The 23,491-nt window shown below is 41.4% G+C and overlaps 19 protein-coding genes across 19 annotated transcripts; 2 read left to right on the top strand and 17 right to left on the bottom strand.

The window, feature by feature from the left end:
• Positions 1–14: 14 nt before the first annotated feature.
• On the bottom strand, positions 15–998 carry EROM_041150 (pyruvate dehydrogenase subunit beta; the record flags this gene model as incomplete). Its single annotated transcript, XM_009266103.1, has 1 exon — positions 15–998. One exon carries the CDS (start codon positions 996–998, stop codon positions 15–17), a length of 984 nt encoding a protein of 327 aa, XP_009264378.1.
• Positions 999–1,145: 147 nt separating this feature from the next.
• EROM_041140 (hypothetical protein) lies at positions 1,146–1,796 on the top strand (the record flags this gene model as incomplete). The annotated part of the gene is made up of 1 exon (XM_009266102.1): positions 1,146–1,796. The coding sequence occupies one exon, from the start codon at positions 1,146–1,148 to the stop codon at positions 1,794–1,796; it is 651 nt and encodes a 216-aa protein (XP_009264377.1).
• Positions 1,797–1,810: 14 nt separating this feature from the next.
• Positions 1,811–4,594, bottom strand: EROM_041120 (valyl-tRNA synthetase; the record flags this gene model as incomplete). Its single annotated transcript, XM_009266101.1, has 1 exon — positions 1,811–4,594. One exon carries the CDS (start codon positions 4,592–4,594, stop codon positions 1,811–1,813), a length of 2,784 nt encoding a protein of 927 aa, XP_009264376.1.
• An 80-nt stretch (positions 4,595–4,674) lies between these two features.
• Positions 4,675–5,643, bottom strand: EROM_041110 (KTR mannosyltransferase; the record flags this gene model as incomplete). The annotated part of the gene is made up of 1 exon (XM_009266100.1): positions 4,675–5,643. The coding sequence occupies one exon, from the start codon at positions 5,641–5,643 to the stop codon at positions 4,675–4,677; it is 969 nt and encodes a 322-aa protein (XP_009264375.1).
• A 184-nt stretch (positions 5,644–5,827) lies between these two features.
• EROM_041100 (putative UDP-Gal beta GlcNAC beta 1,4 galactosyltransferase-like protein) lies at positions 5,828–6,331 on the bottom strand (the record flags this gene model as incomplete). The annotated part of the gene is made up of 1 exon (XM_009266099.1): positions 5,828–6,331. The coding sequence occupies one exon, from the start codon at positions 6,329–6,331 to the stop codon at positions 5,828–5,830; it is 504 nt and encodes a 167-aa protein (XP_009264374.1).
• A 39-nt stretch (positions 6,332–6,370) lies between these two features.
• EROM_041090 (DNA topoisomerase VI subunit A) lies at positions 6,371–7,276 on the top strand (the record flags this gene model as incomplete). Its single annotated transcript, XM_009266098.1, has 1 exon — positions 6,371–7,276. The coding sequence occupies one exon, from the start codon at positions 6,371–6,373 to the stop codon at positions 7,274–7,276; it is 906 nt and encodes a 301-aa protein (XP_009264373.1).
• A 47-nt stretch (positions 7,277–7,323) lies between these two features.
• Positions 7,324–8,736, bottom strand: EROM_041080 (translation elongation factor EF-1 alpha; the record flags this gene model as incomplete). Its single annotated transcript, XM_009266097.1, has 1 exon — positions 7,324–8,736. One exon carries the CDS (start codon positions 8,734–8,736, stop codon positions 7,324–7,326), a length of 1,413 nt encoding a protein of 470 aa, XP_009264372.1.
• Positions 8,737–8,833: 97 nt separating this feature from the next.
• On the bottom strand, positions 8,834–9,859 carry EROM_041070 (actin-like protein; the record flags this gene model as incomplete). Its single annotated transcript, XM_009266096.1, has 1 exon — positions 8,834–9,859. One exon carries the CDS (start codon positions 9,857–9,859, stop codon positions 8,834–8,836), a length of 1,026 nt encoding a protein of 341 aa, XP_009264371.1.
• An 87-nt stretch (positions 9,860–9,946) lies between these two features.
• Positions 9,947–10,288, bottom strand: EROM_041060 (hypothetical protein; the record flags this gene model as incomplete). Its single annotated transcript, XM_009266095.1, has 1 exon — positions 9,947–10,288. One exon carries the CDS (start codon positions 10,286–10,288, stop codon positions 9,947–9,949), a length of 342 nt encoding a protein of 113 aa, XP_009264370.1.
• Positions 10,289–10,387: 99 nt separating this feature from the next.
• Positions 10,388–12,256, bottom strand: EROM_041050 (DNA topoisomerase II; the record flags this gene model as incomplete). The annotated part of the gene is made up of 1 exon (XM_009266094.1): positions 10,388–12,256. One exon carries the CDS (start codon positions 12,254–12,256, stop codon positions 10,388–10,390), a length of 1,869 nt encoding a protein of 622 aa, XP_009264369.1.
• A 359-nt stretch (positions 12,257–12,615) lies between these two features.
• On the bottom strand, positions 12,616–13,308 carry EROM_041040 (dolichol-phosphate mannosyltransferase; the record flags this gene model as incomplete). Its single annotated transcript, XM_009266093.1, has 1 exon — positions 12,616–13,308. The coding sequence occupies one exon, from the start codon at positions 13,306–13,308 to the stop codon at positions 12,616–12,618; it is 693 nt and encodes a 230-aa protein (XP_009264368.1).
• Positions 13,309–13,342: 34 nt separating this feature from the next.
• EROM_041030 (hypothetical protein) lies at positions 13,343–13,891 on the bottom strand (the record flags this gene model as incomplete). The annotated part of the gene is made up of 1 exon (XM_009266092.1): positions 13,343–13,891. The coding sequence occupies one exon, from the start codon at positions 13,889–13,891 to the stop codon at positions 13,343–13,345; it is 549 nt and encodes a 182-aa protein (XP_009264367.1).
• Positions 13,892–13,967: 76 nt separating this feature from the next.
• On the bottom strand, positions 13,968–14,804 carry EROM_041020 (hypothetical protein; the record flags this gene model as incomplete). Its single annotated transcript, XM_009266091.1, has 1 exon — positions 13,968–14,804. One exon carries the CDS (start codon positions 14,802–14,804, stop codon positions 13,968–13,970), a length of 837 nt encoding a protein of 278 aa, XP_009264366.1.
• Positions 14,805–15,121: 317 nt separating this feature from the next.
• On the bottom strand, positions 15,122–15,523 carry EROM_041010 (homeobox domain-containing protein; the record flags this gene model as incomplete). The annotated part of the gene is made up of 1 exon (XM_009266090.1): positions 15,122–15,523. The coding sequence occupies one exon, from the start codon at positions 15,521–15,523 to the stop codon at positions 15,122–15,124; it is 402 nt and encodes a 133-aa protein (XP_009264365.1).
• A 307-nt stretch (positions 15,524–15,830) lies between these two features.
• On the bottom strand, positions 15,831–16,469 carry EROM_041000 (T complex protein 1 theta subunit; the record flags this gene model as incomplete). The annotated part of the gene is made up of 1 exon (XM_009266089.1): positions 15,831–16,469. The coding sequence occupies one exon, from the start codon at positions 16,467–16,469 to the stop codon at positions 15,831–15,833; it is 639 nt and encodes a 212-aa protein (XP_009264364.1).
• EROM_040990 (T complex protein 1 theta subunit) lies at positions 16,430–17,284 on the bottom strand (the record flags this gene model as incomplete). Its single annotated transcript, XM_009266088.1, has 1 exon — positions 16,430–17,284. One exon carries the CDS (start codon positions 17,282–17,284, stop codon positions 16,430–16,432), a length of 855 nt encoding a protein of 284 aa, XP_009264363.1.
• Positions 17,285–17,350: 66 nt separating this feature from the next.
• Positions 17,351–17,608, bottom strand: EROM_040980 (40S ribosomal protein S27; the record flags this gene model as incomplete). The annotated part of the gene is made up of 1 exon (XM_009266087.1): positions 17,351–17,608. The coding sequence occupies one exon, from the start codon at positions 17,606–17,608 to the stop codon at positions 17,351–17,353; it is 258 nt and encodes an 85-aa protein (XP_009264362.1).
• A 74-nt stretch (positions 17,609–17,682) lies between these two features.
• EROM_040970 (hypothetical protein) lies at positions 17,683–18,096 on the bottom strand (the record flags this gene model as incomplete). The annotated part of the gene is made up of 1 exon (XM_009266086.1): positions 17,683–18,096. The coding sequence occupies one exon, from the start codon at positions 18,094–18,096 to the stop codon at positions 17,683–17,685; it is 414 nt and encodes a 137-aa protein (XP_009264361.1).
• A 293-nt stretch (positions 18,097–18,389) lies between these two features.
• EROM_040960 (myosin heavy chain) lies at positions 18,390–23,429 on the bottom strand (the record flags this gene model as incomplete). Its single annotated transcript, XM_009266085.1, has 1 exon — positions 18,390–23,429. The coding sequence occupies one exon, from the start codon at positions 23,427–23,429 to the stop codon at positions 18,390–18,392; it is 5,040 nt and encodes a 1,679-aa protein (XP_009264360.1).
• Between the last annotated feature and the right edge of the window lie 62 nt (positions 23,430–23,491).

The following is a 23,491-nucleotide window of genomic DNA, read 5'->3' as shown; positions in this document are numbered from 1 at the left end:
ATTAAAGATTTATTTTATCGCTCTCTGCCATTTTTGTAAATATTTATGACAGAGCTCACAACGTCCAAGTATGTTGGGAACGCCATTCTTTCCACTTCTTCCGAGTAGGGTGTTGGAACATCTTCTCCATTTATTCTTTGAACAGGCACCGCCAGGTCCCCAAAACATTGTTCATGTATTATTGCAGAGACCTCCGAAGCAACACTAAATGATGGCCAGGAAAAGTCAACCACAAATACATGTTTTGTCTTCTTGGCAGAGCTCAACAGTGTTTTTTTATCTATAGGTCTGATTGATACAAGGTTGATTACCTCACAAGAAATCCCCACATCTTTCAGTGCTTCTGCAGCCTCCATGCATACCTTCACAGAGAGAGAAATCCCAATAAGAGTAATGTCATTACCCTCAACCTCAATAACAGCCCTGTCCAATGGCTGAATGTATCCTTCTTCTATATCATCATAAATATCATTATAAAGTGTCTCATTTTCTAGAAACACAACAGGGTTGTCATCTCTTATTGCACATTTCAGTAGCCCTTTGTGGTCTCTAGCTGTACACGGAGCAACAACCTTGAGCCCAGGAACAGCTCCATAATAATTGCAGAAGTCTTGTGTGTGCTGGGCTGCATACCCTGGATTGAATCCATTAGGCCCTCTGAATACAACAGGACAACTAATCTTTCCGCCAGACATATACAGCGTCTTTGCACATGAGTTGATTATGTGATCAATGGACTGCAATGCAAAATTCCACGTCATAAATTCAACTATTGGTCTAAGGCCAAGGTAAGAGGCCCCAACAGCCAGGCCTGTGAATCCCATCTCACTTATAGGCGTATCCAAGACCCTCCATTTCCCGTACTTCTCATACAATCCTTTGGTAACCTCATTGTTTCCTCCGGATACTCCTACCTCTTCTCCAAGAACAAATACTCTTTCGTCTCTTTCCATCTCCTCATCTATAGCTTGGTTCAGAGCTTCTCTGACAGTTATCATTTCCCAGGTTTTTCTTACAGATAGACTTATATCCTCATAATTGTTTCAACTATTACAGTGTAACCTCGTGTTATTTAATACATCACATGAAACACTTCAGGCTTCTCCATCTAAATACCATTTGATCCCCTAACCCTTCTAAGAGAAATGCCACAGCTAAGCTCTACTAAAAAAACATGGATGCTATTAAACATGCTGTTTGGAGCAAATTACACACTATATATCACGCTTCATCTGATCCGAATTCCGATATACCCACTGCCAAACTTTGTCAACATTCTGTGCTTGATATCATCATATTCAATCTCCCTACTTCCACATTTCTCGTCCATAGGAGAGATCTTGTCGCAACCGAACATCTACTGCATTATGGTGTTCCTCACATTCCCTCACGAGATTCTTCTCCTTCCATTTTATCTTTTGTCGATATACCATCTCAGCTCTTTTGTACTGTCCAACAAGAAGATTTTCGAAAGAACGGTCATATACCCAGCATGTGTTTCTCTGTCTGCATATCATGTTTCCCTCGGGAGGCTAGCCTTGTTCACAGAGGCTCTTACTGTCCCTCTTTCCTTTTTAATGATATTCCTTAGAAAGTCAAGTCTTGTCACTTTCACGGCGTTTATTGCTATGGTGAGGCAACAATACTTCAACAATCCATCAATGAGAAGTGTTTTTGGTGAGATACGTGTGTCCTTGGATAGATGGATTCTCAGTTGCCCACGTGATGTACAAGAGTATTATCGAAGGGGAAGGGACTTTCTGGTTTCAACCCATTCAACTAAGAAGTTAAATTAAAAGGCTTTATTCATTTACTTATCAGTTCCTATTCGTTCTGCTTGTCTCACAAACACCCTTGAACCCCCGATTTTCTCATGCTCATCAGCCTCAGCATCGTCCGTCGTCTTGAACTCAGTAATCTTCTTGCATAGTAAGGATATAAAACCTAGGTCATTAGAACAGACATCTTCTCCAGGAACAATCTCCACTGAAACCTTACTCCATCCATTAGACTCTGCTTTTGCCCTTATATACTTTACTATCTGGAGAGTCATAGAAAATTTGTTTTCATGCTCAGATCCATCCACCTTAGGATATGATGAAACAGAAATAGAATCATTAGAATAGTTCGAAAACACCTCCTCCGTGATGAATGGCATGAATGGATGAAGCATCTTCATCGAATCTATAAATACACTTAGCAATGTACTAATATATCTTTCGTCCCTGTTCTTCTTGACAACCTCGATGAAAACATCACATAGATCATAGATAAAGAATTGGTGAATTGCCTGTGTGGCAGCCATAAAGTTAAACGAGTCGAGCATTCTTCGTATTGTCTCAATAGCCTCGTTCCTTTTCTTAAGGATCCATTCAATAGGCCCCTGTCCAGAAGGAGTTACAAGATCATTGGAGGAAAGGATGTATTTTTCATACTTCTTCTTATATACAGCCTCTTGACTACTCCCATCCATTATTTCATCTACCATCATCTTTACAAATTTATGAGCATTCCATATCTTATTGCAGAATCTTCGGTATCCTTCTACCCTGAGTACATCAAGATTGACATCTTTCATTCCAGAGGTATAGGAAAGTAAGGTGAACCTGAGTGCATCAGCCCCGCATCTAGGTATTCCGTTTGGGAAGTCTTGCCGCAGAGCTGCCTCCGCCCTCTTCATCTCCTTCTCATCAAGATTACCACTTCTCATTGTTGAAATAAGATTTTCAAGAGAGCATCCATCAATCACAAAAATTGGATCAATGACATTTCCAAGGCTTTTGCTCATCTTTCTTCCATGTGCATCCCTTACTATTCCATGAAGAAAAACTTGGCTAAAAGGTGCCTTTACTGTTAGCTCAAGTCCTAGCATCACCATTCTTGCAACCCAGAAGAAAAGGATGTCGCTCCCAGTTTCCAACAAGGTATTGGGATAGTATCTCAAAAAATCGTCTGTCTTCTTAGGCCATCCTAAAATCGCAAATGGCCATAGTCCAGAGGAAAACCAAGTGTCCAGGACGTCTTCGTCTTGACAGAACTCATCAAGATTGCATGAAGATTCCAAACATTCGCTCTTCATCTTTGAAAATGCATCCATCTTGGACCTTCCGACATACCATCTCCCTTCTGGTGTTCTATAAGCGGGTATCCGATGTCCCCACCACAACTGTCTAGACAAGCACCAATCCCTGATGTTTTCAAGCCATCTATACCATTGCCTTTCAGCCCCCTCCGGCAATATCCTGATCTTCCCATCAACAACAGCTTCTATGGCTCTCTTGGCCATTTCCTTACAATTCAGCCACCACTGACTTTTGATAATGGGCTCTATAATGTCATTAGACCTTGAACATCTTGGAATCACTTGAGAATACCCTTTCTTTTCAATAAATAAGCCAATGTCCTTAAGCTTTGAGACAACCGCCTTTCTTGCCTCAAATCTCTTCATCCCTTTAAACTCCCCTTCAGAAATCACCTTGTTTTGCTCATCAAGCACAGCCTTGCAAGCGAGATTGTGCCTTTTGGATACATCAAAGTCATTTGCATCGTGTGCAGGTGTTATCTTCACTATCCCCGTCCCAAAACTCATATCCGCATAGTCGTCGAAAATTACAGGAATCACTTCCCTAGTCAATGGATTCACTCCATAAATATTGCATTCACATGGTACATCCCCAAAGATTTCTCTTATTCCCTCAGGACTGAATCTTCTGTCCTTCCTATTTACACATATTCCAGTATCTCCAAGAATGGTTTCCGGCCTTGTTGTTGCAACCTCAATGGTGGGTAGAGACAGGTAGTCCCCAGAAAACTCTTTATCAGTAGTTACCGGGTATCTGAAGTGATAAATCACTCCAAACTCATACTTTCCTCCATCTACTTGTAGATACGTGTTCGGCATCACTTCTTCATGGTTCACCTCCAGGTCGCTTATAGTTGTCGATAACTTTCCACACCAATTCACAATCTTCAACTCCCGGTATATAAGTCCCTTCTCATATAGACTTACAAATGCATCAACAACAGCTTCATTCATCCCGGGATCCAATGTAAACCTTTCTCTGCTAAAATCCACACTTGTCCCTAGCCTCTTGAATTGCTCATATATTCTCGATCCATGCTTGCCCTTCCATTCCCAGGCCTTCTTCAGAAACATCTCCCTATCTACACGGATCCCCTCCTTCTCCATTTGCTTAGACACAACATTTTGAGTTGCTATTCCGGCATGGTCTGTCCCAGGAATGTACAAAACTTCGTACCCACACATCCTTTTGTATCTGCACAGAGTGTCTTGAATGGAAACCATCATCGCATGTCCTATATGGAGGTTCCCCGTCACATTCGGCGGAGGGATTGGAATGATGTACTTCGGCCCTCCCTCAACAGGCTTGAAAAGTCCCTTCTCCTCCCAATACCTGTACCACTTACTTTCAACCTCTAGTGGATCATATCCATCTCCTTTGTAATCTCTCTTGGGCTTCGAAACACTGACCTCTTGTGTCTTCTTTGCCAGAAACTTCTCAAGCTTCTGTTTCCTCTTTTCTTCTTTCAACATCCTTTTCTTTTCCCTCAAGGCTTCTTTCTCAGAATCCATCTTTCTATCGGGACAAAAATAAACCAAAAATATCTTTCCACCAATTTTATTATTTCTGAGTATACTTTCAGGCTCTTCCATCACAAAAGAGATTTTATGTACATCCCCAGGCATGTGTTCGAAGATATATCCATCGAATCCGTGATGCTGCACTTGCACTTCGATTTCATCGATGCCTCCCTTGGGCAGTGGCGGAACGGAGGGTGCTCGTATCCTATATCACTGAAAAAATGGATCTCGTCCTTATCCAAAAAAAGAGATGCTGCAATGCTATGCACAGGCGCATCTCCCCACCTCTCATAGAAAAAGCCTCCAGCTCTATCTAACCAATCAAAATACTTTTGATATGTCTCACTTCTGAAAAAACCAAAGTTTGCTATCTCAAAATTCGACCAGAAGTGACATCCGTTATACGATCCGTCCTTGTTCAGTATGAATCTATTTCCATTGGCCTTCTTTATTAGATTTAGATTCTTTGTTGCAAATTTTATCGCTTCTCCAAAAAGGCTAGGAATCGTCTCCATGAACTCGACAAGAGATATCACAAATCCATATTGTTTGTTGTTTTCCCTCAGATATGTAAATGGGTCGTACTCTATCTGGCATAGAAACTTCACATCTGGTTCTATCCTCCAATAATAGTCATACTTCTGAACCAGCTTGTTCTTATAAAAGAACCCTGAAAAGAATCTACACATCTTCCTATATGACAGAGACCCTCCATAAATAATCTTTCTTTCTTCCAAGTTCTTCATTCCTTGTTTTGCTTTTTCCATATCTATCCATGGTGGAACCTCCCATTCTTCAGGATCAAGCTTTCCAAATTCAACACTGCTAGATGTAATGCCCTTTATGGATTTCTTGAAGTCTTCGGTAAACTCCTCGTCATTCAGGAACACGTACGGATACCCAAAGTTTTTGTTAAACATCTCCTCAAAGTTCTTTATCGTTTCTGTTATTCCGTTCTTGTCACTGTTCCTACAAAGAATCAGGATTACAGCATTTTCCTTGCAAATCCCCATTCCAATAATCACAAGAAGCAGAAGCATTATTTTCCTACAGAAGTGTTGATACCTCATTATTTATTATTTATTATTTATTATTTACGCTTTAGATCATTGATCTATCATGCAACCCAACCATCTACCAGGCTAATCAAATTAATAGATTCTAGAAATATGACCTTCTCCTCAAAAAAATCAACGGTGCAAAATAAAACCCTGGTGAGAAGGTTTACAAAATTTTGTTTGAGCTAAGGGAATTCACAAGCGATCTTTCGAATGTTTCATTCCTATTCTCCTCGCCATTAATCCGAATGAATCTTCTCAATACGCTCGATAGTGCATACAAACTTTGTGGAATCCTGGATGTGATCAGAGTTCCTATTCTTCTTCCATCCCATGTTACAGGCCCTGCATCCACTTCCATATAATGCCCGTCAGAAAATGGCTTGTCTGCCGTCATATTCCTCGCTGGGCTTTTAGTGCTGAATCTAAAAAACACGACAGTAACTTCCTTCTCCTTTGGTACTTCAATATCAAACCCTCTAGACTCAAGCTCAAAAGCGCCGTCTTCCATCAAATACATCTCTCCTCCATTTCCTTCCACCAGGAACACTGGATCCTTTGATTTGTATTTGGACACGCGGTATGCCACTCCTGCATCTCTGCTCTGTGCCATGCATAAATCCCCAAGGAGCTTCTTGACACTCTCGTATACCTCTTTAGTGTATATCATGCAGGCACAGGGATTCATTATTCCAGATTTATGCTACCAATGACATCTACCTCCACCAAAATATCCAAATCGCTAAGATATAGCACACTGAAGCTTCTAACGGATCTCAAGTCAAGAACTCTTGTGGTGAGAATCAGACTCCATGAGATAATTATTGAGATGCAAGAGTCTGGAATTTCCAGAAACGAAAGAGAGATCTTTTATATGGATGTAAATGTATTCAGAACACAAACCACTGTCAAAAGGATGATATCTAGCATTGCTTCGGAGCTTCGGGTCTCAAAATATGAGCTTGGTGTGAGGAATACTCTTAAAGGAACCTTTATTGGGAGGCTAACTTTCATTAAATGCGGCAGCCTCAGTGCAATGGAGATATGCTCACCGGAGAACACACCACAGCTCATTCCAGATATGTCAAAGGTAAAAGAAGTACTCTGCGATTATAAAAAAGTTTTAGTTGTTGAGAAGGATACAATATTGCAGCGAATAGCCTCTGAGATTGGAAGAGAAAGATGTCTTGAAGGAGTATTGCTTGTCTGCGGAAGAGGATATCCCTGTAAAAACACAATGCTACTACTGAAAATGATAGAGAACAAGACAACTATCTCAGGATTCTTTGACTTTGATCCATTTGGTATTCACATTTTTTGCATTTACAAGCATGGAAGTAGGATGGATCCAGATACAAGGGTTGAGACTATTACAAGGATCGGAGTGTGTGTAGAAGACGCCCTTGAGAGAAATAAATGGGAAGGTGGTTTTTTAGAGCTGAGCGACCATGACTTGAAAATGATAGATAAACTCATGAAATTCAAGGATCTAGCCAGCGATCTACTATTCCTGAAGAAGACCAATAAAAAAATCGAAATGGAAGCTTTCTTCAGCAAAACCTCAGAAGAACTAAGGCATTTCCTTTGCAAAGCTTTAAGAAGAATGAAGAATTAATAAAAGAAGTTTAATGGAGTTACTTCTTTCTTAGGAAGAAAGATTACTCATGCCTTCTTCTTAGAAGCCTTTTTGGCTGCCTTAGGGTCTTCAGCTATATCAATCTCGTAATCCTCAAGAAGTTGCTCACGGGTAAGAGGCTCCATAACGTTTCCAATAGCCACAACACCGTTGCTATCCATAAGAGCAAACTTTGATAAGTTCTGGAACCTTTCCATCTTGTCAATAACCAGTGGCTTCTGGAAGACAACAATTCCAATAAATGCCTCCCCATTTATAATTTTCTCTGGGTTTTCATGGCCTTTTTTTTTAACTACTTTGGAAAGAATTTTGGCAACTCTTGCTGGGGAGCGGCAGATTCCGAAGTTAATCTGTGGAGTGTATCCTACTTCCATCCCATTCGGTTTTTCAACAACAATGATTTTTACCTTTGCTCCAGGGTATGCTATGGCTTTGTTCTCATCGTTAGCAGAGATCACATGTCCTGCATCCACCTTACTAAGGTCTCCCGTAACACCCCCCTTGAGCGCAACTCCACAGTTTTCTCCACATGGAATCATAGACCTTGGCTTGTTGTGGATTTCAACAGATCTGATTTCTCCAACCACTCCTGCAGGCTGAATAGAAATCTTAAGGTTTGGTGTAATGGTACCATACTCCACACGCCCAGTAAAGATCTTACCGACACCTGAAATAGAGCAGACCTTGGTAATTGGCATTCTCAGAGGCTTATCATTATGTCTCTTGGGGACATCCTGGTAGTCAAGAGCCTCCTCAAGCGTATATATAGCTTGCGCTCCTTCCTTCTCCCTCCATCCCTCAAACCACTTGAAACTATCTCCCTTCTTAGTAAGGTTGAGCCCCATAAGCCCAGATATCGGGAGAATAATAGGATTCTTATCCTTGTGGCTTCTCGTGACAATCCTAAGCATCTCGTCAGACACCTCTTTGAACTTCTCCTTTCTCTTGTCCTCAGAAATCATGTCCATCTTGTTGACACATATAATCAACTTCTCACATCCAAGGATTCCAGAAATCATAATATGTGTCTTCAACATCCCTCCAACCCCAATGCATGACTCAAACCCAGATGCAGGGACAATCACCACCGCAACATCAGCTTGAGATGCACCAGTTACCATGTTCTTCACAAAGTCCTTGTGCCCAGGGCAATCAAGAATGTTAACGTTGAACTTTTCTGTAGGGAGAGTAACAAGTGTAGTTGTAATCGTAATTCCTCTCTTCCTCTCGGCTTCGGTCTTATCTGTCAAGTATGCAAGATAAAACGTATCCTTGTTATTCATGGCTGCTTCTTTCTCGTACTTCTCCAACTCTCTCTTATCAATTACTCCCATCTGGTGTGAAAGCATCCCCACAGTAGTACTCTTTCCAGAGTCCACATGCCCTATAAAGCAAACATTCAGACGTGGTTTATTGTCATCCTCAACCTTTGTAGCCATTTAGGGGGTAAGCATGTAAAAATTTTTTATATTTTTTAAAGTACAAAATAGAGTTCAAAAACCTTGAGATTCCATGCTTGGGTTTTATTCGAATAAATCACACAGCTTCTACAATCCATTCGCATTTCTTTCTATCCAAAATACTTTCTCCGTACTCCTCATAGTCTCTAACCCCAATATGAAAACTTCTTGCACTTCCCATAGAACCAATCACACACCCTCCTTGGAATGTGCTAAATCGACTTCTTTCAACGCTCACTTTCACTTTCCATCTACCCCGTTCCTTGCCAATCTCATCACAAATAAAACTGTCAATCCCCCCAATTCCTCCGCATCCTCCTCCGACTAATATATTTCCGCTTAGAACAGATCGTATCTCCATCCCATTCGATTCAATAACCTCAACTATCATCTTTATAACTCCTCCTAGCTTGATTTCCATTGCCTTACAATATTCCTCAGCATCAATCTCCTTTCCGTCGGGTAACACATACCTTCCATTCGCTTCTTCACTTCTTAACCTCAGGACACTTTCTTTTACATGCCTGGAAAACTCTTTCTTCTCAAACTCCACTCTCCTTTCATATAAAGTCTCACCATTCTTTACATCAATGAATTTCCCTAGGTCAGACCCAAAGCTTTCTAGGATTCTCATGAATTCCAACGTCAAATCCATTCCTCCGACATCTATCTGTCTTCTGCACGTAATAAGCCCATCAACAACACTGCAGATCTGGCTTGACCCTCCTCCAAGATTGACAACTACACCGGTTGTCTTTCCATATGAAAATGCATCGAGAATCCCACTTCTGACAAACAAGACAGACTCGCACAATCGTCCTTCCATAAGATACCCTAGAATCTCCTTCTTCACTCCTCCTGCCTCCATTGTGTTCTCGGAAATCACTAAAGACTGCGCATCTCCTGGCACATGGTCACTTAGGATTCTAAGATAAGATCCAACGTCACTGACAACAGATCTAGTCACAGGCGGCACATATTCATTTTTCCATGTCATACTGGAGCAAAATACCGTCGGTAGGAGCCCATCTGAATATCCAATCTTAACCGTCTCACTCCCTATATCAACAACACCCGTGGTGACGTCTCCTACAACATACATCAAAAGGGATATCCCCCACCCTAACAAACAATTCAAAATAATCCATTTAATCCCATATTTGGACGCCATTCTTGTAGAGTCCAAAACTCATTCCTTCCCCATCAGGTACCCAAAGAGTTTTATCCCGCACACAAATAACCCAATAACAAGTATAGACATGACAACTATATATAGTATAAGAACAACCTTGGCATCCTTTCTTCTCTTCTGTACAATCTCTTTGAACTGCTCGTCCAAGTAAACAACATAAGGAATTAGTTTTTTGCTTTCTAACTTCTCCATATTCTCTGCATACATCATAATATCCTTAACATTCACAACAGGCATGTCCTTAGGTAGAACCTCCTTTGAAGAAGACTCCTTAGTCTCAGATCCCTGCTGTGGTCTTACTTGCGGAAGAGCCTCAGACAGAATGGTTGCTTCAGGCATTCATATTCTCCTGTAGAGAACTTTTATACTTTAAAAGGAGGGCTTGTGACCAGATTGAACCTTAAAAGGGGAATGCAAATGTTGTTAAAGGAGAAGCTCTCAACTCTCCCATTGAAAGAACTTACAAGGTTTGTATGCCTTCTTGCATTTGTAGAACTTCCTTCCTCTATTGTTTTCTGTATTTGCAACAAGTAGCTGGGGCTCAAACCCACAGAAGCACTTCACCTCTTCATCTTTTCGGGATCCCTCACACTCACACCATTGGAAGAAATAACAGCTCTTTGGGGTCCTTCCACAGCTGTAGAACTCTTTCCCAGCATTATCTCCCTTCTTAACCTTTAGAACTTTGGCCTCCGCTTTGCAATCACATTCCATTCTTTTTATACCTTTCTCTTTGCTACTAGCCTTGCCTACACCATTGCTCTTCCTGCCTTCTATGCTTCTTCTCCCCTGTACGCCCTTCTTTGTCTCCTTGCTTTCTACTGGACTCGTTCGGCTTGCATCCTCATCAATGCCCTTTCTGAGAATCCCAACGAACTCCTTTATGTTTCGTTTGAGAAGAACGTATATATCCTTATAGGCCAGAATCCCTTCATACACAACACTCCTTCCATCTATCTCTCCATGGGATATTCTCTTCAGATTGATCTCTAGATTCTTTCGAAGCGAGGGCTTGCTAACATTCAATCCAAACCTTTCATATCCATCAATAAGAGCCATTCCAAGCCCCAAAGGCCTTATCTCCTCCCCAACTTTGATGGCATACCCTCTTTCTTGAATCTTTTGAATATGCTCATGTATTGTTGCATCTGTTCCTATTCCGTTCTTGTCCATAAGGCTTATGAGCTCGGCTTCACTAAGATATTTCGGAGCAGTTGTTTTTCCTTCGGAAATATGAAGATCCCCAGAAACTATCTCTTCCATTACAAAGTCACTAACCTCCTTATTGTCCCATTTATCATAGTAATACACTTCAAGGTAATTCTTTTCAACCACTCTTATTCCGCTTAGATCAAATGTCTCCATCCCAACCTTTAGCTCATATCGTGTTTCAAGGCCTTTGGCATCCTCCGATATACACCCGAGAAACCTTCTACATATAAAATCATAAATGTCTCTATCACTCCCAGAAAGCCCGACTCCTTCCTTCAGTGGATATATCGGCAGATGCGCCATGTCGTTATTCTTTCCATTCCTAGGATATTTAAACACTCTCCCTAATCTTTCAGCATACTCCCCAACCTTAGAATCCTTGCTTAATTTGTTTAGTATGTATTTGAAATCAAACTTCTTATCGAATACATCCGTTTCCGTCCTAGGATAGCTTATATACCCTCTGTTGTAAAGTCCTTCAGCAACCTCCATAACCTTATGCCCGCTTAGCCTAAAGTATGACGAGCATTTCTTCTGCAGCTCAACAGTTCTGAGCGGAAGCGGCCTGTATTTGATTCTTTCTTTCATCTCTTTCAGTACTATCTTGGCCTTCTCTCCAACCAATCCCTTGTGAAAGTATATAACACAGTTCTTGTCAAAGACAGATCCTCTTCTCCATGTAAACTCATCTTCAAGCTTCTTGTTCCTAACCTTGAACTTCAATGTCCAGAACATCTCAGGGACAAAGCTTTCTCTTTCCCTGGCTCTTTCCACTACAAATCCTAATGTAGGCACTTGACATGGCCCAAAGCTCAGTATCTTTTTCTCTTGTCCTACCTTTCCTAACGATAGGGTCTGTAGCCTTGTAAATGCAGACCCTATTCTAAGATCCAACTCCATACGCACGTCAACCGCCTCGGCTTCGGCCTCATTTATCTCTCCTAAGTTTCGAAGCGCTTCCTCTATATCCTTCAGGGTAATCCCAGAAAACCTTGCACGCTTCACATTAACATTCTTCACCTTTAGGACAATATCTCGTATCTGTCTTCCAATATTCTCTCCTTCTCTATCACAGTCAGTCCAAATAACCACCATGTCACACTTTAAAACCTCTCTCTCAATGTTCTCCTTGATCTTTACAAACTCTGGCTGCACAAATTTGACTATTCTTTCTGTAAACAGCATCTCCGGATCAATCTCATCCCATCTGCTCTTCCTCTCAAAGTCACTTGACAGAAGATGTCCTAGAACACTTGTAAAGATCATTTCGTCGCCCAGATCAAACTGAATGTTCGGGCAATACTGGTGAAGTCCCCTTCGGACGCTTATCTCTTTCGACAAAATCGAGGATATCGATCTTGCAACAGAAGGTTTCTCAGCAACATTCAATATCCTCATCCAAGGGATTCAAGAATCCTAGACTTACACTTAGACATTACAGCTCCACAGTTTAATTAGACACTGAAAAACAGCAAGACTATCGTTCTTAAGTACATCACAATCTCCATCAAAGACAGCTTCGACTCTCCTCTTCTTCTATCATGGAAAACTATTGGACACTCAGATATTGTAAATCCATGTCTCTTTGCCAAGCACATCAGCTCCATCTGAAAAGAATATCCTGTAGACACAGACTTCTCAACCAATGCTCTGAATGCCTCTGTTTTATATAATCGAAAGCTTCCTGTAACGTCAGATACATTTATGTTAAGGAATGTCCTGGCAAGATTGTTTGCACCCAGGCTTATGATTTTTCTCTTCATAGACCACCCATACACTCCCCCTCCTTCGGCGTACCGACTTCCTACAACTATCTCGGCCCCTTTCCTTTGAAGCTCAATCATAGTCTTGATATACATGGGATCATGAGATAAATCTCCGTCCATCACAATAGTAAATGGGTATTCACAGTGCCCGAGGGCTGTCCTATATGCACTTCCGAGTCCAAGTTTCTTCTTCCTTGATAAAAGACACACGTTGGGGAGCCCCATCGACTCTACAACCACACGAGTGCCATCAGGGCTGTTATCATCCACAACAATTATTTTGAACGGTTTCCCTTCTTCCTTCATGACATCTGAAACCATCCGTAGCAGAACCTTAATATTCTCTCTTTCATTATATGTTGGTATTATAACATTGTACATGGGCTGGATGCAAAAAATATGGCTTTAATAAGGATTAGAATGGCTTCTGGACATATAAGAAGAAATACATGGGAACAGCCAAAAGGCCAAGAAAATACCATTTCCGGCTCCTCTTTTTTGTTGGAAGTCTTTCATATTCCTCCCATGCCTTTAAAACATTTCTTACAATTCTCTTTCCATTACTACTCCCTCTTGATGTGATTATCCTAGTCTTGTCTCTAAGGGAAGAAAGGAATGCTTCATCTGTTGTCATAAAGGAGTCATTGGCATTGGTGTCTTCGTTATATTCAAACTTCCTAAGCTCGTTCTCTTCTAGACATCTATCATCATAGCGACCCTCGTCTTTACAGGAAATGTCATTTATGCTGAACGAATCCTTTAGGAAATCCGTTCTCCATTTCCGCATCAGTCGAAGTAGCCTTGGAACCGTGTATTCCTCTTCCTTCTCCCATTTTCCTATCTCATCTCTCTCTATAACATTGCTCTCAACAGCTTCATTCAATATACTTTCAACCTCTTCTTTTGGAATCACCCCAGTCCCATACCTCTCTATAAGCCTCATTTCAAAGTCTGTGCTCTTCATCCTAGGGATATCGATTAGAGCAACATTTCAACCTATGAATCCAAACCTGTAAGAAATGTTAGAGAGATACAGTGGTCTACTTCAACTTAAAGGTATCAGATTGCGAATAATACAAGCACCCTATCAGCCTGTGCATGGAAATAACCTTTTTCTTTGAAAACTTGAAGTCTGGCAAGACCTCGTATTTAACAGAGAATCCTTGTATTTGTAGGAATAATATGTAGCAGAGGATAGCAAGTTTATCTCTGCATAATGGTGTCAGCATCTTGTTTTCTACCTCATTTTCTATCACAGCAAAGAAGCTTGAATATCCAGAATCATTCAAGCAATCATTGGTAATATACTTCTTCTCCATAAGCTTGATTATACAATCTGCAAGTAGAAAGTGGGTTTTATAGCTCATGTTCTGCTTCAGCCCCATTAGATCTGGATGTAGCAGCACAGAATCCACCTTTATCTCCTCAAAGCTTGATAGCACCTCCTTTGGGAACATCCTTTCCAATACAAACCTCTTCTTAGGGCATTCTGCCTCTTCATCCATAGGTGGAAGTATCTGGTCCTTGAACTTAAAGCTCGATGTAAAGACCCTCTTAGAGTATCCGTCGATTTCCTTTCTTCTGTGATACCCTGCAAGTCTTTTCCCTCCGAAGGTGAAGGCCAGCTCTTTGAGGCTTGTCTTCTTATGTGACACACCTGTCTCATAAACAGTCTCAAACACTACTATCCTGGCCTCCTCGGCCCTGCCCAAGTCAATCACACCATTCGAAGACTCAACAACACAGTAGTAGCAGGGGGAATTCCATTCAGACCCCTTGTACTCTATCCCTTCAAAATCTCCCTTCAGAAAAACTCTCCCGTTGACTTTGGAAGCTTCAAAGTTCATTTCCCTACTTATATTCGTCAAAATTAGCATCTTAAGGGTCTGCATCAAAATACAGCTTTTAACTGTATCAATGAGAAATATTATATCAAAATGTAGACGCATGTTCCATCGATCAGAAATATGCGGGCTTGTTTTTGCTTTATATAGCACCCGTCCTCCACTTGAAGGCGGGCGACTCAAAAAGCAGGGCACTTTTTCTAAAGGTTTAAATGATCTCGGAGATGGAAATAGTTTCATATCTTAAATTTAAAAGACACAAAATTTTTTATTACCTCGTTATTAAATGTATCTAAGTGTTCTGGCCTTATCACCATATTAAATTACAATAACGCAGATGTGTCTTCGATTCAAAGAAAGTATCTTTCTTGGGGAGGAAAGTCAAAAGGACACATCGCCTGATAGTTCATTCTGCCATGCTCATGTTCCTTGCCTTCAATCCTTGTACTTCCATTCCTCCTCTTGCAGTTATCCCTAGCTATCTTTTCCTTGGCTCTCCTATTCTGGAACCATATTTGTATGTTCTTAAAAGGTATACTGAGTGTGTTTGCCAGTAGACTCTTAGTGGTACTGTTCGGATGGCTGTCGATCTTGAAGTTGGACTCCAGGATATCAATCTGATGCCCACTTAATTTGAGCCTTGATCTTTTATTGGAATCAGTTTTATTTAGATGCTTTATTATCTCCTCGGTTGAATCAATGAACTTCACAACTTTTTTTTCGTCTTTGTTAAATCTTGAGCGAGTCGACATTCGAGTCTTTGAGCCCATCTTTTGAACCACATTTTATATATCCTCTGTTTTTAGTGGAGCTAAAGAGACCTCCTATTACGGGTGCTACAACCACACCACATTATAGAATTCAGGTACACCTTATATACCCCAATGGTCACTGGACATCCCTCGGATACATAAAAAGTAGCCATTCTCCTTTTATCTTGCCAACACACACCATGGATAATATTTTCCCGACATCACTTTTTTACAGACATCCTTCATATTAAAAGAGAGATTTAATCATAACTACCGTGCAGGTACAGGATCCGCTCCATAGGCTCCTTTAGTGATCCTCATCCCAGTTCTGGTTATTTCTGGGAGTAATGTTCATAGCCTCAGGCTTTCCGATAAGATAGTCGCTGGTTTCAAACAATGTGGAGATAAACTCGATAGAGTACTTCAATGCCTTCACCTTAGAATTGTACACATCATAGATTTCTGCATCAGAAGACCCAAATCCTCCAAGCACCTTTCCAATGCATTTGTATACAAGACCCTTTCCCTCCTTTGAAGCAGCAGATCTCTCCAGAAATATCTTTGACAATCTTTTCTCAAATCTCCCTGCCCCATCAACTAAGTCGATCTTGTTTTCCTTAGTGTTTTTACTTAAAACATTCAGTGCCTTCTGTACCATTCTCTCTTGTTCATCCAATTCTGCTTGCACAGAATTCTTAAGAACCAAGGTATATACCTTCTTACTTCCAGAAATAAACTTCGTATACTCACAGATGCCTTCAGTGAAAGTAACAACCTCTTCGACAAACCCCATAGACTCTTCGCTTTGTGATCCAAGGCTAGATAAAATATGCCCTCCTAACAACTCCCTGATCCTTCTCAAGTCATACTTGCTAGTAATCCGGAAAACAAGCTTCCTACTCTTATTCAAGAAGTCAAGATATATCTTATCCCCTTCCCGCTGCATATCACAACATCCCCATCCATGGACTCCACCGCCTTCTTAGTCCTTTTATTCTCGTCCTTACTGAAAGACAAAAGCTCAGAGGCCGTCCTCATTAGAACAGTTCCCTTCAGCTCAGTCCTTGATATATCCAATGGACAGTTGTATATAGATGTCTTTCCTTTCAACACATGCTTCACTTCTCCTTCAGGCGATCTATTAAACACCATTCCTTGGACAACATAGCTATCTTCCACGGATCCGCATGCAACCTTACAAACCCTAATATTTTCGGAATTGAAACTTCTAGTAAGCGATATCCCTTCACTAACCATCTTTTCTAGATTACTGTCTTTCAAAATTCCTCTCAGAACTTTTGATATGCTCTCCCGGTCCTCAAATCTAATAATGTGTTCAACCCGAAGCCCCTTTGTAAGATCCTCGACTTCCTTATGGACCTCTCGAAGCATGTGGCTAAGGTACGTAGGCTTCATACCCTTCCCAATAATATCTATGGTCTCCTGAATTAGTTCAGACACAAGGACTACAAAAAAGGTTGCCCCGTCTCCAACAACATCCATCTTCTTGACATAATCCTGTAGCAACTTCACAAGAGGATGGTTCATCTTGATATTATCGTAAATAACACCAGGCTGAGAAGAAAGGAGAACCTGCCCATATCCATTCACTATGAGCTTTGTCCGGTGAGATCTTCCGTACAAGCTCTTGACAAGGTTGCATGTCATCCTTACCTTCGATCCTACAATGTGATACCTTACCTTTTCATCCTGTTGAGCATTCGATATTAGCCCGCCTAGGTGCGTTTGCCCGATATCCATCAGGGCTTGAAAAATTTTCCAACTTTGACCTCTGTAGGTAAGACAAAAACAGTGGAGATAAAGTCTTTAATCAATGTTCCTTACGATCCTCTTGAACTCACAGTTTGGAGACACAACGGCACGGCCTCCAGAGGATGTCAGAATTATATCCCCGCACCCAGGGCATGAGATGTTTGTCTGGGAGTGCGAATAACAGCATGTCGTGTGCCTGCATCCTCCACACCTGACATACATGAAAAACCCATTTCCTTCCCTATAAAGGCGATCCTTCTTGTAGGTCGATGCAATTTGTTCTCTTGTAGGAAATGCTAAATCAGATGGCATTCTCTTAGGGTCCCGACTTAAAAATTTTCTTGTAGCTAGAACAGACAATCAAGAGCACATCCATAAGCCTGTTGCTAATCCTCATCATCCGGAAAAATAACAATCTCTTCGCCTTGGGCCTTGATGTAAGGAAGAAATGCTGTCTTGTCATGTATCTCTTCGTTTTCATTCTCTTTAATCTCCACCAAGTCTATGGCAGTCCCATCCAAATCCCGAATTATAGAATAGTACTTCACAACCTTCTTACTCTTGTTGATGTATTGAACATTGGCAAACACCTCCACAACCTCATTGAAGTAATACTTCATCCATCTAATATCGTCATATGAAAAGCATTCCTTATGGATGCTGTATATCCCTTCCACCGTCAAAACATCTTCTATTGTCTCTAAAGACACCTCCTCTATATCCATAACTTTCAAAGACCGGAAAAGCTTCCGAGATATAAGCAGTGAGGGGACTTCAAACGTATCAATCACCAAAGCCATTCTAGGGCCTTAGGCAAGACTCACATACATAAACAGAGTAAACTCGAAAATAACGTTTATTTTCTTGAAATAGATGCATTCCACAACCCCGCAGCCTCCTCAATCCTCATCATGGTTGCCGGATGTAGGCCTAGAAACTCCGAAAAGTTCGGCATTCTAGGTTTCTTGATTCCATTTCGGTGATCCTTTCTGTTCTGATTGTGGTTGGTGTGGTTCTTCCTCTTAGCCATGAGATAGGGGCACAAATTTTTCATAACATTAACAAAAGGCAGTAATACTCTCCACGCCTATAGTCATATCCTTTTCTTTCGCCCTCCTCCAACAATCTTAAGGAATCTTACCATCTCCCTCTCCTCTTCAAGCTCTCTGCTCAGTCGATTCACAGCTAGCAGCTGGCATCCTAACTTCTTCTTCATCTCCAATGCCTTACCCTTACTTTCATCAATCTCTCCTCGAAGCCTCTCCACTTCGTCACGGAGCTTCTTATTAATGGCCATCTGGGATTTCTTCTCGTCTTTTGCTTTCGCCAGTTCATGCTCAGCAATCATCCTTTTACGGTCAAGTGCCTGGTACTTCTCCTTGTCACAGGTATATATAACAGAAGGACTTCTTTCTCCATTAAATGCTCCCACAATTTCATCTTTAAACCTTGTACATCGTTTCAAGGTGGAAATCTCAGACTCGTACATAGAAATCATGTCCCGTCTATGCGCTTCTATCTCTCGGAGAACACAAACCTCTCCTTCAAGCTGCTCAATCCTCAGTGAATCCTTCATCTTCTCATCCAAGAGGCTCTGATGTTCTTCTTGCAGATCGTCAAATCTTTTCATCAGTTGTCCATTTATTTCTTCCAAAGCCTTGAGTTTTCTCTTCTCTCCCTCAAGAGCATACTGTACACTCTCCTCAATCCTTGCTCTATACTTCTCGTCAAGCTTCCTTATCCCTATTAGGCCTCCATTCATCCCTTCCTCGAGACTCTCGACATATCTCCTTCTCTCCTCATCACATTTATGAAGCCTTTCAATCTCATCGTCAATCCTACATGCTAAATCCTTAAACTTCTTATCATACTCCCCATATTTCTCGTCATATTTCTTGATCTCATCTTCCTTCAAGGACACAGACATCTCAAGAGAATTACATTTCGCACCCAAGGATGCAACTTCGCTCATGGCACTGTTGTACTGTTTCATCAGCTCTTCAACCTTCACATTCATCTCATCTTCAGTTGCTCTCCTTTCTTCAACCTCGTGGCTCAGACTCAAAATCCGATCGTTCAACTCCTCAATCGCATGATCCTTAGCCCCCAGCAATTCTTTGCATTCCTTGAGGTTTGCTTTGTATTCTTCAAGAGTGTTGAAGTACAGCCCATTGAATCCCTCAATAACAATGCTCATCTCATTTCCAAGATCCTCAATCTCCTTCCTAACCCCAGAAATCATTCTACGTATCCCGGCTTCTTTTTCCTGCCCTCTCATCATATCCTCCTTGCTTCTTTTCTCCATTTCAATCATCTCCCTCAACATCTCCACTTCACTACTTAATATCACATTCTTGTTCTCTTGTTCAGATATCTGGTGCTCAGCTTCCTTTCTTTTCCTCCTCTCTTCTTCAATCATCCCATAGAACTTCTCCATCGCCGAGATACTCTCCTCACTGGCTTCCCCCATGCACTTCGATTCCATCACCTCCATCCCTAGTCTCTGATTCTCCATCTCTAGTCTCTGGATCTCCATCTGAAGATTCTTTTTGACACTGTTGAACATCGCCTCTCTGTCAAAAATCTCATCCAACTTCGATTGTTGTAAAATATGAATCTGCTTATACATCTCATCCTTCTCATTCATAAGTTGCTTATTTGCAATCTCCTCACTCTTAAGCTTCTCACTAAGGCTCTTGACCCTTCTCTCAAGATTCCTCGTCTTTTCTAGTAAGGACTCTTGTGTTGAATCCCTGGACTGCTTTTCTTTCTGGAGCTGTTCTTCTGCAGCCAGGTATTCCCCTCTCAACTCCTGGAATGCCTTTTCAAGCTTCTTCCCCCGGTTCCTTTCAAATTCAAGATCATCTCGAAGCTTCTTCTGCATGCTTTCTAGCTCCTCCCGCTCCTTCTCCATCTTCCGAATCTCATTGTGCAGTCTATCATTCTCTAATACCATATCCTCGGCCTCATCTTTCAACTTCCTTTGCATCACCTCATAGTCCTTCCTTAGCTCTCCACACTCGTCCTTCCATTTTTTCATGCTTATGCAGTTTGCCTTAAGCTCGTCAATAATCATCTCTTTCTCTTTCAACTCTCTCCTTCTTTCCTCATCTTCCACTTCACTCTTTTTCATCCTTTCAAGTATATTTTTAACTTCGCAATCCTTCTCTTTGATCTTCTCCTTCAACAGACATACTTCCCTATCCCTCTCTCTAAGCATCTTTTCCACCATTGCATCCTTCTCACTCGACTTGCTCACTACTTCTTCTCGAAGAGAGGAAATCTCACGTTCGTGTAATGAAATCACATTATTCTGTTCCTCCACTTCCTTCTTCAACTTAGAAATCTCAGATTCTTTTCTTTCTAGCATCTCAATCGCCTCCCTCAACTGATCCTCAGATAATTTCTTCTCATCACAGATATTATCAGCCTCCTTTCGGATCCTCTCAATCTCTTGGCCCATCTCATCAGCTTTGTATCTCAAGGCCATCAGAAGTTCGTCCTTTTCCATCGAAAACCTCTTTTCATCTTCAACACACTTCTCAAGCCCCTCCTTCTTCAGGTTCATCTCTTTCAGCATATCTTCAACCTCCTTTCTCCTGCTCTTCTCAGCATCAAGCATTCGTATATATTCCTGAATCATCGCCTCCTTCTCCTTCATCTCACTGTCTCTTTTCCTAACATCCAGCAAAGGCTTGATCTTTTGATAAAGCTTCCACCAGTTCCATCTCTGTAACTCACAGCATATCCTACTGTTCCTTTGAATAATAAGAATCCCTTGTGTCCTTCTTTGCGTCAAGTTATACTTTCTAAATGTAAGCCTTCTTCTGACAAGAGCCTGGATTTCCTTGATCACCTCAGAAACTTTACTGTCTCTCATATCCTCAATGTCTGCAAGAACCCCTTGTCTAAAAAATACCTTTGTTCGTCCCATCCTGTATTGGTTTGCACTAATCCCAATCCCTGACAAAATCTGTTCGCCCATCTCCTTACAAACCTCCATACACATATCATCGTCCCAAGACTCGGTTTCTCGGACTTTATCCTTCATCATTATCCTGTACCTTCGTACAAACTCTTGATATCCCATCCTAGACGGAAATCCTTGTCTGCTGATCCTTATCCCTTCAAGAACTCCATTGCATTTCAATTGTCCCAGAACCACTCCATTGTCCAATCGATCTCCATTCTTCTCTAGGTTCGGAATTATGCATCGCACAAAATGTGGGTTTGTTCCACGGAGCTCACACATCAATGATCCAAGCTGTTCCTTATGCTTCTGGGAGACAGTCCGGAAAAATCCTTTCTTAATCGTTTCCTCTTCTAAGCTTAACCTAGAAACCGTCTCGCTGTTAGACATTCGGATCAACGATGTTAATGCCTCAGAATGAGAGTCCTTATTCTTCGAAAGCCAGTCATCAACCGTATACTCAACATCTCCTGCATAATGGTTCAAAACAAAGGCATCCTTGATCTTGTCAACCTCAAATTTCTCATGACGAATGTTCTTCATCAATTTCCTAAGAAATGTCTTCTCCGTTGCCATCGGCATCACACACTCTTCGTCCAGGTAACTTAGAATCCCAATCGGATTGCTCTTTTCTATCAGATCAATCGTCGGCTGCAGGTCAAGTCCAAAATCAATGAAGTCCCATTCAATCCTTTCTTGTCTGTATACCTCCTGCTCAAGAATAAACATGTGGTGATTGAAGAACTGCTGCAGCTTCTCGTTTGTGTAGTTTATACAAAGCTGCTCAAATGAGTTCTTGCCGAAGATCTCAAACCCAGCTATGTCGAGAACTCCGATGAAGTTACCTTTATGAGGGGAGCTAAGCGACATGTTGATTCGGTCTATTACATTGTCAAACATCTTGTCATAAAGTATCCTGGCTAGCCCATCAACAATCTTGAGAGCTTGCTCTTTGTTCCTGCTGTGTGCAACATATTCATTTCCAGCCTTAATCATAGGATGGATGAGCCGCTTGATAAATTCAGTAAGAGGAATGCTGAGGAGCTTACAGACTTTCTCCGCAACCTCAAGATTGGCTATCTCAGCTGCCCCATCTTTCTCTCTGAACTCTATATTTCCAAGGTGGAGAATCGCAGACACAATCTCAAAATACCCTATCTGCTCCTCTTTCTTGATGTTCAAAACATCCATCGATTTCCTGAGTCTTCTGAATTCCTCTGCATCATCAATATCTTGGATCTTAAACCGAGAGTTTCTAAGGAACCTGTAGTCCTTAGGATCTCCATCCAAAAGCAACTGCTTCTTAAGCCCCAAGTCATCGCACCCAAGGAGCTGATAGAATATATGATAGTTCCTTTCATCTCTACTCTGATTCGTTACTCTTGATTTCTCCAGGAGATACTTTTCAATATGTGCACCGCAAATGTTCCCCCCATTGAACTTAATCTTAATAAACTTCCCGAATCTACTAGAATTGTCATTCTTCACTGTTTGTGCATTTCCAAATGCTTCTAGAATAGGGTTTGCATCTATTATCTTGCGGTCAATACTAGCCTCTTCCCCTCTGCATCCCCCAACAGTCGCAAGAAACTCAACCACTCTCTTGGTGTTCTCAGTCTTTCCTGCTCCTGACTCCCCTGTAATCAGAATCGATTGGTTCTCCCTATTCGAAACCATCAGCTTATATGCTTCGTTTGCAACTGCAAAAATATGAGGCTCTAGCTCATACTTCTTGCTTAAGGTATATTTTCTTATGTCTTTCTCCCCATATATCCGAAGGTCTTTATATGGATTGATTGCAAGGAGAAACAGTCCTGAATATGTATATATGCGCCCGTTCTGGTATCTTCTTCTAAGATTGTGGAGTACCCCCGGCTCATTAAGATAACTCAATTCTGCAAGGTCGTCGATCATGTCGAACTTCGGAGGATTCATTCTAAATATCTCGCAGCTCTTACATCTTGTGATAATGCCTCCGCAGTCTATCTCAAGGACATCTCCCTCCTCCTTCACCACAAACCCGCTTACATAACCATCCTTGCTCTTTGGAACCCACACCCATCTTTTCTCTGTAAACCTCCTCTGCATCTCGTCGCTAATGCTCACTTCCTCACCAAGTCGAAGACTTGCATCGCTTACGTGTTTGTTTGTTGATCCTTCCATTTTTAATGCCCTTAGGAAGCTTAGGAAATAAGGTTTCTCCAATATTTTTGGCTTTGTGAGGA

Source organism: Encephalitozoon romaleae, chromosome IV (assembly GCF_000280035.1).
Source record: "Encephalitozoon romaleae SJ-2008 chromosome IV, complete sequence".
NCBI lineage: Eukaryota > Fungi > Microsporidia > Unikaryonidae > Encephalitozoon > Encephalitozoon romaleae.
This window is presented reverse-complemented; position numbering and strand designations above follow the sequence as displayed.